Here is a 10,495-nt window from a genome sequence, read left to right as displayed (position 1 = left end):
CCATTACGGGTCTCGTCAGAACGAACTTTCATCCCACCAAACAAAGCGTCGCTTACTAGATCATGAAAGTGACAGTCGAAAAGATGTTTTCTAATCATGCAACCTCGAAAACGTTAACACGGGGTATTCCGAACGTAAGTCACGGCCCGTACGACTGATTCCGTCAAACTCATCGTCTATTTCTCGCTTTCGTGGGAAAAACATTTGAAAGGAGGCGTTGTACAGTACGTGGGAGGCACTGCAATACAATCGCAACCATATACTAGATGTTCCGGAATGTTCGTTTGTTCAGTTTTCAAAATTTTAATCGAGAACTGTGTCAACATATTTTCAACGTAAAGCTCGATAGAGCTGCTTTCTAATTGGCTGATGTCTTGTTAGTCGTTTTAGTGGTCGGTCAAAGTTCGCGAAAGGTCGTTATGACGTGACCCGTATTGGGATGTCCTCAGATCTTTGTTTAGCGGCAGCGAGAACTTATGGTATGCATGACAGTAACGTTTCATCAAAGATATGCCAAGTTGTACACTTCGTTAGCATACGAAGATAAACTAAGTACGGAAGACCATATGGTATGCCAAAATAATACTATGAGACAGATGGTACACCGAGATGGTATTGTATGACAAGTTGGTCTAGAGATTGTATTCCGAGATGGTATTGGATGCCAAGTTGTACAATATCACGTATTCGAGATTGTATTCCGAGATGGTATTGGATGCCAAGTTGTACATATATTGTGTACATAAAGAGAAATAGATTTAGATTGTATTCCGAGATGGTATTGGATGCCAAGTTGTACAATATCACGTATTCGAGATTGTATTCCGAGATGGTATTGGATGCCAAGTTGTACAATATCACGTATTCGAGATTGTATTCCGAGATGGTATTGGATGCCAAGTTGTACAATATCACGTATTCGAGACTGTATTCCGAGATGGTATTGGATGCCAAGTTGTACAATATCACGTATTCAAGATTGTATTCCGAGATGGTTTTGGATACCAAGTTGTACATATATTTTGTACATAAAGCGAAAATAGATTTAGAAATGGCAGCCATCCTATTCATCATTCATACCTAACTGGAGCAGTATAAATGACGGAACGGCAGCCGAATGATTTTTGGTGACGTTTCTATATTCTCGGAAGATCGAGAATAGCAGATCTCTATCATCTTGTTCGTTCATGTCTGGATAGTGTATCATAGAGATACTTTGGACCTTTTTGATGAAGACACTGATAAGGGAGTGAAAGAATCTTAAAGCTCTATTCCTTGTCGCATGGGCAGCCAATGCAAAGATTGCAGAACTGGTGTGCTATGGAATCTCTTGCTGGTCCTGCCGATAATAATAGCGCCAGTGTTCATCACCATTTTGGGTGTGTAATGAATGGTATCGGGTTCCCATTCCATGAGTAATCCAGAAATAGAGATTGAACAGACGAATGCTTCTTCTCAGTTGTTCTTATAGCATCTTAACGTCCGATATTTTCTCCACACTTCTGATGCTTAACAAGACATAACGTTTGGCATTACTTGTCTCGACAAATGGGATATCTTCTACATTTCTATGCGAATGTCTATATTCTCCAATACGCATACCATACTCAATCTCCAGGTACGAACACCCAATGGCTAAATGGGAATGGTGTTGTCGAGAGAGTGAAGGGCCTGTTGCATGTCCAAGAACAGCTGTTGTTTGTGCTGGGGGATGAAGTCGCTCGTCTGTAGGATGTCAATTACTTCCTCTGCAACATATTTTATATATTTACATATGGACCTAATATTTCTATCTATGTTACAACAAAACAGAAAACAGCCGTTTCTCAATAGGAATACGATGGCTTGCATCAACCAACTCAGCGAGCATGACCATCCCATCCCGTTAGTCGCCTCTTACGACAAGCATAGTCGCCTTTTACGACAGGAATGGGTTGCTGTAGACCAATTCTATCCCGGATCTTCACGGGTATTTTTGTCAGTGAGCTGGACAAACAAGCTTACCTCTCAGGCCGGCAATCAATACTTTGATGTCCACGGACTCGAACTCTACCAGAACCTGGAAATCATTCAGTGTTTACAGGAAAATGTTTAAAATATGGACCGATTCATATACGTAAAGCTCGTTGTTATAGTATAAGCATCTAAGAGGTATTTCAAAATATACAATGTTTTCATGAAACTTTATTTATGGATAGCAATATCTTTGTATTCTTCTTTTTACGATGTTTCAGAGCTACTTCTTGCTCCTTCATCAGATGAATGTTTAGTTACTGCACAGAGTAATGTGCGTAAAAATATCAAATTAAGTAACCTCGTCCTTTCAGTGCGTTTTACAGCTTATATAAACGTGGTGTTTGATGAGGACCAAGCTGACATGCCTTGAAAGCATGTTTCACGACGACTGTCGAGCGTGTACACGGCTATATAGCAAGGGCCATGTCGATATCAGTTTTCCTGGCTCCGCCCTTTATCCTTTCCTTACTAGAGCCGGAAGATATCGCAAAGTGCCACGTGTCAATGTCCTGACCTGTATGCATTTTGGGTCTTTGTCTTGTTTTTTTAGCTTCACTCAGCTATATCATTTCGGCATGTGAAAAATAGTGATTGATAATGTGAAGAACGAAGAATGTGAGGGTACGATGACGCAATCAACTCTCTCAATTCATTCATATGAAAATATATCTTCTAAACAGATGATTTAAAAGAAATTTAAATTAAACAACAACTTGGAATTCTGATGTTGATACAAAAATGCTGACGTTTAGCTAAAATAGTTTTTGTCAAGTACATGTTTGATATTGCGCATGCGTGTTTGGATACCTGTATTCATCTGTTTGAGATAAGTTTCAATTAGTTGCAGTCCAGCCGCCTCTTGTTTTTTATGTTTACTGCACAGAAATGAAGATAATCTAACCATTGATGTTTATCATCATGATGTTTAAACAACACAATCATCCCACATTGTTATATTATAAGGGTAACACTATTTTTCAGGGTATTATCATTTGCAGAAGCCCGAGGTCTTCCATTAACTGCCCGACGACGGAAAAATAGCTTTACCTTTATTATAGCTAAAATGGATATAGTCTGCTATCAAATAAAAATAAACAACAATATCGGTTTTAAAACATTGACTGCAATCAACACACATAATATAATAAACAGCAATAACCAGTGTCAAAAGTACAGCTGGCCACAATAAGTGGCAGAGAGAATAGTGATGTCATTTTTATCGATGACGCCACAATGGCTGCAACGCTATCTCCTGTGAAAGCCAGTTTTGGATGAAAAATATGTATGTCATCATTATATGAACGATAGCACGGTAGCGATTGTAAATCAGAATAGGGCCCTTACATTTGGGAACAGGGGGCCAAGCTCGGTGACATTGTGTGTCTTGGTTCCGCGATTGTGTGGTACGTTGATCATGCTGTCGAACAACTTGTTTGACAGTCTCAGTTTAAATTAGATACAGATCGTCGTAGAATGGCTTGAATATTGCTTCCAGTCGAGTAAAACAACAAGTAAATAAAACATACAAATGCTACTTCAACTACTACTACTACTACTACAACTACTACTACCTCTACTACTACTACTGCTACTACAACTATACTATTACTACTAGCACCGTCATTACTAGTACTACCACCACCATCACAAATACTACTACTATTACTACTACTACTACTACTACTACCACTACTACCAGCGCTACCACTACCACACCAACTACTACTACTACCACTACCACTATCACTACTACTACTACTACTACTACTACTACTACTACTACTACTACTACTTCTAATGATAACAATAATAGTAACAGTTTGCAAGGGCCCTGAGCTGATGATTAGCCTAACCAGCCTCACTGTGCCATGATCTCCAAACCCTCTTTGCTGCATTGTTTACTTTTATTTGTGCTACTAACTACTACTACTACTACTACTACTACTACTACTACCGGTAGTAGTACTACTACTACTACGACTTCAACTTCTACGCCTGACTATGAAAATAGCAATAATAATAGTAACAGCAATTTCCTATCTAAGCAACAACTACTTACCCGAGTCAATGCTTTAACACCCATGGTGTCTATGAAGGTGACCCCCGCCATATCCAAGATGATACAGTCAACACCCGAGTCATTCTGAGATTCTGGCTCCGTCGGTTTTCCATTCTCTTCCCTCGTATCTTCGAATTTCACCTTCCGTAAGTCCTTGTTCCCATTCTGCTGAAATATTCCGTAAAATGCACTCATGTCTGTTTGTTCTGATTGGACCAAGATATATCGTTTTGTTTTGTTTGTTTGTTGTTTAACGCCGTACTCAGCAATATTCCAGCTATATGACGGCGGTCTGTAAATAATCGAATCTGGACCAGACAATCCAGTGATTGACATCATGAGCATAGATCCACGCAATTGGGATACGATGACATGCATTAGCCAAGTCAGCGAGCCTGACCACCCGATTCCGTAAGTCGCCTCTTACGACAAGCATAGTCGCCTTTTACGGTAAGCATGGGTTGCTGAAGACCTATTCTACCCCGGATCTTCACGGGTCACATATGTAGTGCTCATGTTATCATCCACTGTTTTGCCTGATTATTCTCTGCATCTCTTCAATTGGCATCAAACACAATTATTACTTTTACTAATAAATATTAAATACCTGTTTCTTTTTTTCCCTCTTTCTTTTTTCAGCGTCCAGTGCTGCCCTCTTCCTCTTTATTTTCATAGGATTTACACCAGAATCGGTGAAAGATTTAAGAACAAATTGTTCCGAATTTGCAAAGTATAGAGGCGCTTCAAATGTCAAAATTTTCACGCTTGGGAGAACTTTTACCTGAGGGTGAAAAGAAATTAAAACTCAGGAACACGATTATAGCAGAAAGTATATGGTACAAATATTTGGCATCGTTGTGAATCTAGTCTGGTTAGTAGTTTCAGTTGTTGACATTTCTCGTAAATAGTGCATTTTTTAAATAATTCTTGTATAGGTTTGTAAATATTGTTGTTTAAAATGGGCAATTATAGTGAAGATTATTGACAAAATGCAGAACAGTTAAATACTTATCTACCTAGCTCTGAAATACCATAGTGATGACAAAGTTTTATCGGGAACAATCTAGGATGAGAACCCACTATCAGCCACCTGATCCTAACACAACTAAGAGGCACAACTCTGAATGACGAGTTGTTACGCTTTAGACTACTTGGCTACCTGGGAACATTCAGGATATTCTGAAATAGTGAGTATGTTACGTTATACATATCCTCTGTGTCTTGTGCTGACAAGCAAAGTCAAATACTAGTTTACATTGATTGATATAAAATTGATAAATGAGTGAGTATGGCTTTTCGATGATTTTCATTTGTAATATTTGAGTCATATCATGGAGGGGGACAAGAGGAATGGGGTTTACACCATGTATTCAAACAGGAAACTCGGGTCTTTAGCTTGACGAGCAAACACTAATACTGCAAGGCAACCAACGACGACTGGAACACGAAAGAGCATCTGTGACGCTGGTGAGTAATTGAGCGAATTACTCAGTCAGTTTACTCCGCTTTTAACAATAATTCAATTTGGAACAGAACACACCATCTAATGTCAGGCATAAGAGGCAAAACGCTGAACAGCGAGTTGGTTGACCTTGGGTCACGTTCCACAAATAGATCGTCATGCTTCGAGTGAGTGACTGGGTATTGTTTTACGCCGCTTTAAGCAATATACCAGCAATGTCACGTCGGGGGACACCAGAAATGGGCTCTACACAGTATCCCATTTGGGGAATAGAACCCGGGTCTTCGGCGTGACGAGCGAGCGCTGTAACCACTAGGCTACCCCAGCGTCCTCGTAGCGCCAAGACTGACGTAGGTCTGTGTATGAGTAGAAGAGTTAGGATCATCTTGAATAACCGTTACTTACACATTCGTACCTCTTCTTTGACCTGTACTGCGATGTGGAATCTACTTCGCCCTTCAACGTAAACCCGGATCTGGCAAAAAGTATAAAAGTAGTCAACAATTCCGGAATAATCCCCATTCACCTTTATATGATGGTTTCTAGGTTTCGTATTCAATTTACAATTTGTTAATGCTAAAAGTTTAGTTGATCGAGACACCGGTCTCACTCTTCGTTATTCACGAAACACTTTATTGAGGCTGAGTTTATTTCCTAGAAAAAGTAATATCATATTGTGCTATGTTTTTCTGCCACGTACAAGTGAAAATAAAAACGACAAACCATTTCAATATTCAATTTTCAATATTCAATATTCAATTGTCGTTTCCGAATACCTCACTCACTCAATATGAATCCCTATCAAATAGTGATGATAACGGGTGTGAAAAAACAACTATAAGAACACTCCACAACTGTATGACAGAAGGATGACTTCAACTTTCCACTAGACACTGTGCCTTTATGTCATCAATACAGCAGCTCCATCCTTTGGTGATAACATGTACATGAGCTACAGTCGAGTGAGTGAGTGAGTGAGTTGGGTTTAACGCCGCTTTTAACAGTATTCCAGTTATATCGCGGCGTGTCAGCTTAATGTGGGAGGAAAGCCCCAAGTGATGCAGGTCTTAGACGTTTACCACTTCGGTGAAACCCACGAGCACGGGTATGGTGCTGACAAACCTAGAAACATAATCGGGGCGAACCGGGATTCGAACCCACAATCAAAGGTTGAGCTACAGTCGAGATTTCAAAGAACGTCATACGACTCTTGCTCAAAAGTTGTTACAAAACTCCCAAAAGATGTTCAAAGGACTTTTATGGTAAACACGTGGAGAATATTTTCAAATTTGACGCACCGGTGATAAAAAGTCCTAAGCATCCTTACTTTAACTTGTATTATCCGTTCTTGTGTTTTTCCAGGTGAATAATTGACTTGTCTGGTATCATCACTATTTGATAGTGAATCATAATTATAGGCTCATGAGCAGAAGCCGGAATCGAACACTGCCTTAAGCAAAAATTTCTTATGATTACGGAAATCGCTTTTGACGCTTTTATTTACTTAAAGCTATCTGCCATTTCACAAACGACAACCACTTAATATAATAAGTATGAACATAATGTCTGCACCATATAAGGATTAAAATGAACAATATGGGCCCCTAATCCTGCATGGTTAATCAGATGCGGATCAAGGAAATTGAAAATTCTACCGGTTCACAATACTCCCAAATCACGCAATAAACAAAACCCCATAAAAAGGTTGGCATGAAAGTTTTCCGAAAATGGAGGCACCCCTCTCGCCATCCACGCACCCACAAGCCCAGGATCTGCCTGTGTTGACTAAACTAATACACGAGCCCTCGGTTAAGAATGTTTCTGTATTGTGTTGCCGTACCTTTGGGTTCTGCACACCACGGTGAGGATGGAGAAAATGATGCCGATCCCGAGGCCGACGTCAGCATCCAGCAGGATCACACACAGGAGAGTTGTCACCCATATACTCTGGGGGCACATGGGACATATTAGGGTATACTTCAGTCATGATGTCAAGACAAAAGTAACCACTAAAAATAAACGAAAGATAAATGCAAAGGTAGGATTTTCACTTTTGTACATAAACACAACGCCAAGTGCGAGTGATTCTCTTTGCTATATTCTATTTTGTTTCTTTTATATCTGGTATTGATCCAACGATAATGGAACACCCCTCGAGACAATAATAAAAATAACTCTACTTATTTTCAAGTGGCATTCTAAAACCGTGGTATCAATGTATGTAAAGTTGACGTTTCGGTTCGGAAGCTAGTATCTTTTTGAAACACTTGCCACGTTGCGGTACAGATGATAGTACCTCTGTAAAAAACTTGCGCCGTTTCGGTACAGACTCTAACACAGCACTTGCGATGTTACGGTAGAGATGCTTGCACATTTATCAAGCACTTGCCAAGTTTCTGTACGTATGCTAGTTACCGTCATCAAACACTTGTCACGTTTCGCTACAGATGCTTGCACATTTAACAAGCACTTGCCAAGTTTCTGTACGTATGCTAGTTACCGTCATCAAACATTTGTCACGTTTCGCTACAGATGCTTGCACATTTATCAAGCACTTGCCAAGTTTCTGTACGTATGCTAGTTACCGTCATCAAACATTTGTCACGTTTCGCTACAGATGCTTTCACATTTATCAAGCACTTGCCAAGTTTCTGTACGTATGCTAGTTACCGTCATCAAACATTTGTCACGTTTCGCTACAGATGCTTGTACACTTATCAAGCACTTGCCAAGTTTCTGTACGTATGCTAGTTACCGTCATCAAACATTTGTCACGTTTCGCTACAGATGCTTGTACATTTATCAAGCACTTGCCAAGTTTCTGTACGTATGCTAGTTACCGTCATCAAACATTTGTCACGTTTCGCTACAGATGCTTGTACATTTATCAAGCACTTGCCAAGTTTCTGTACATATGCTAGTTACCGTCCTCAAACATTTGTCACGTTTCGCTACAGATGCTTGTACATTTATCAAGCACTTGCAACATTTCGTTACAGATTTTCAACTTTTCATCTTCATCTCAACATTACAGTGCTAATACAGAAACAGCTACACCAGACTTCCTGTCGCTATTGCAAAGTAACAATTTTGCTAATACTGAAACATTTCCTGTTTGTGTGTTGCATCTTTGGCGATTTCGCTCTACATAAACTCACAAAATCCCACTTTGACCTCCTCCACAGAACGGGAAGCTGTAACAACTGCCTGAACATGCTTCTCAGGTTGACGATAATGACCGAGGACAGGACACACTGAATAATCAGACACAATAATTCTTACAATTGTATTCTAAGGACTGACTATCATGCTTTTGGGAATGCAAAAAAATCAGAAAACAGGGACGATTTAAAGCGAAATATCTGGAAAATAACCCTTAAAATAATGTGCTTCAATCACCGGTTTGCCTGACCCATAAACGATTATTTACAGATCGCAGTGATATAGCTAGAATATTGGTGGCTGCGCCATTCAACAACACTCACCCAATCTCCTGCTGCTCCCTCTATTTAGGGACAACTTTACTTATTTAGGGTGACATAAGTAATACATTTAATCTTGTTATTTGTCCACATTAAAACGAATTCTTGTTTCTCACTCTGGTCATTTTTTTTTATGTTATAGATTTAATTTCCAACCACTCCAAACTAAATTGACTTGCTGGTCACCAGAACGAGTTACATCAAAAATGAAATTTCGGAACGGAAATGATAGCGGAACCGGAATCTAAATTTGCTATATGAAGAACCAAATGATTTTTTTAGGGTCAATCAGTTGTGAGAAATGATATTTTTATGTAGCATCACACTGACATAAAATAACAATTTAAAAAGATAACTTTTAATATAAAAAGTATAAAGTATATATGTACTCACAGAGGGAAGAGAGTAGAAGAGTGGACCGACCGCTATGACCACCACCAACACAACACAGCAGCCCACGAGGGAGGCGATCTGCGACAACAGTAGGAACAAGCTACAGATCGGACATGACAAGACATATGTATACAGAAACACTTAAAAACACATTCCCCTTTTCAATCGAATACAATGCAATAAATTATTATTTTAATTTTCTCAAATTTCTATGGGACATTTGCACCACAATTTTTATGTACAGATTTCATACGAAATATCGAGTTTGGAATGATTAACGGTGTACATTTTGTTTCATTTTGATTTGGTGGGCTTTTAAAGAATATATTATGAGTTTATTCTCTTATTTTCTATGGAAATGTGTTTACGACCATGTTACTAAATTCAGACAAAGATGCCGAAGATGGCTGGTGTGTTTCATTCTGATTTGGTAAGCGCTTTAAGAAATTAATTTTAAATTTATATTTCTCTTATTTTCTCGGGAAGATGTATACATTAATAAGTTCATTTTAGAAAAATGTACCACATATGGTTGGATACACAGTGTTAAGCTTGTTTGACAGTGACATACAAAAGGTATTTATAATATTCCAGGACATTCCAGAGATTATATAATATTAAGGTATTCATAATATTCCTGGACATATTCCAGAATTTCTGTCGGATGAGAACGACGGTTCCAGTCTTTTCGAAAGGGTTGGGTGGATCTACTTCAGCGGTCGTTGTAGATTCACCTGGGTAATGCCCCCAGCACCGTCCTGCACGACACTGCGAGCAACAGAGGCAGCAGGGATGTAGCCAGAGAAGATGGAACAGAGGACGCTCCCGGCACCGTACGCAAACATCTCCTAGGCAACCAAATCACAAAGTCTGATAGAAGAACGTCTCTGATACGTGAAATGTCGAGAATATGCTGAGCCGATACAATGGGGAAACAAACTGACCGTTTTACTCTGAGTTGGAGATTGGACATCAGTTGATTTTCTTAAACCGAGTCGTGCTTACTTACTCAGTTTGTAACCAAGCAGTTGAGAGCGATCCCAATCAGATATTTGGTCCGTGATCTAAGCAGCTTTTGGAACG

At 39.4% G+C, this 10,495-nt stretch overlaps 1 protein-coding gene across 2 annotated transcripts in view; it reads right to left on the bottom strand.

Moving 5' to 3' along the window:
* Positions 1-724: 724 nt before the first annotated feature.
* LOC139450269 (prestin-like) overlaps positions 725-10,495 on the bottom strand; it is a 36,518-nt gene continuing 26,747 nt past the window's right edge. Inside the window, exons 9-17 of one of the 2 annotated variants that reach the window (XM_071231946.1) lie at positions 10,147-10,260; positions 9,413-9,490; positions 8,696-8,791; positions 7,378-7,484; positions 5,943-6,012; positions 4,683-4,856; positions 4,076-4,243; positions 2,005-2,059; positions 725-1,748 (exon numbers count right to left, since the gene is read on the bottom strand). In XM_071231946.1, coding sequence (XP_071088047.1) covers positions 1,636-1,748; positions 2,005-2,059; positions 4,076-4,243; positions 4,683-4,856; positions 5,943-6,012; positions 7,378-7,484; positions 8,696-8,791; positions 9,413-9,490; positions 10,147-10,260 — 975 coding nt within the window. In that variant the 3' untranslated portion in view covers positions 725-1,635. The remainder of the gene's footprint in view (positions 1,749-2,004; positions 2,060-4,075; positions 4,244-4,682; positions 4,857-5,942; positions 6,013-7,377; positions 7,485-8,695; positions 8,792-9,412; positions 9,491-10,146; positions 10,261-10,495) is intronic. The other variant, XM_071231948.1, reaches the window with a different exon arrangement.

The sequence above is a fragment of the Haliotis cracherodii genome, unplaced genomic scaffold (assembly GCF_022045235.1).
Source record: "Haliotis cracherodii isolate W230 unplaced genomic scaffold, xgHalCrac1.p SCAF_8, whole genome shotgun sequence".
Classification (NCBI taxonomy): domain Eukaryota; kingdom Metazoa; phylum Mollusca; class Gastropoda; order Lepetellida; family Haliotidae; genus Haliotis; species Haliotis cracherodii.
The sequence above is the reverse complement of the archived record's forward strand: the minus strand, read 5'-3'. Positions and strand labels throughout refer to the sequence as shown.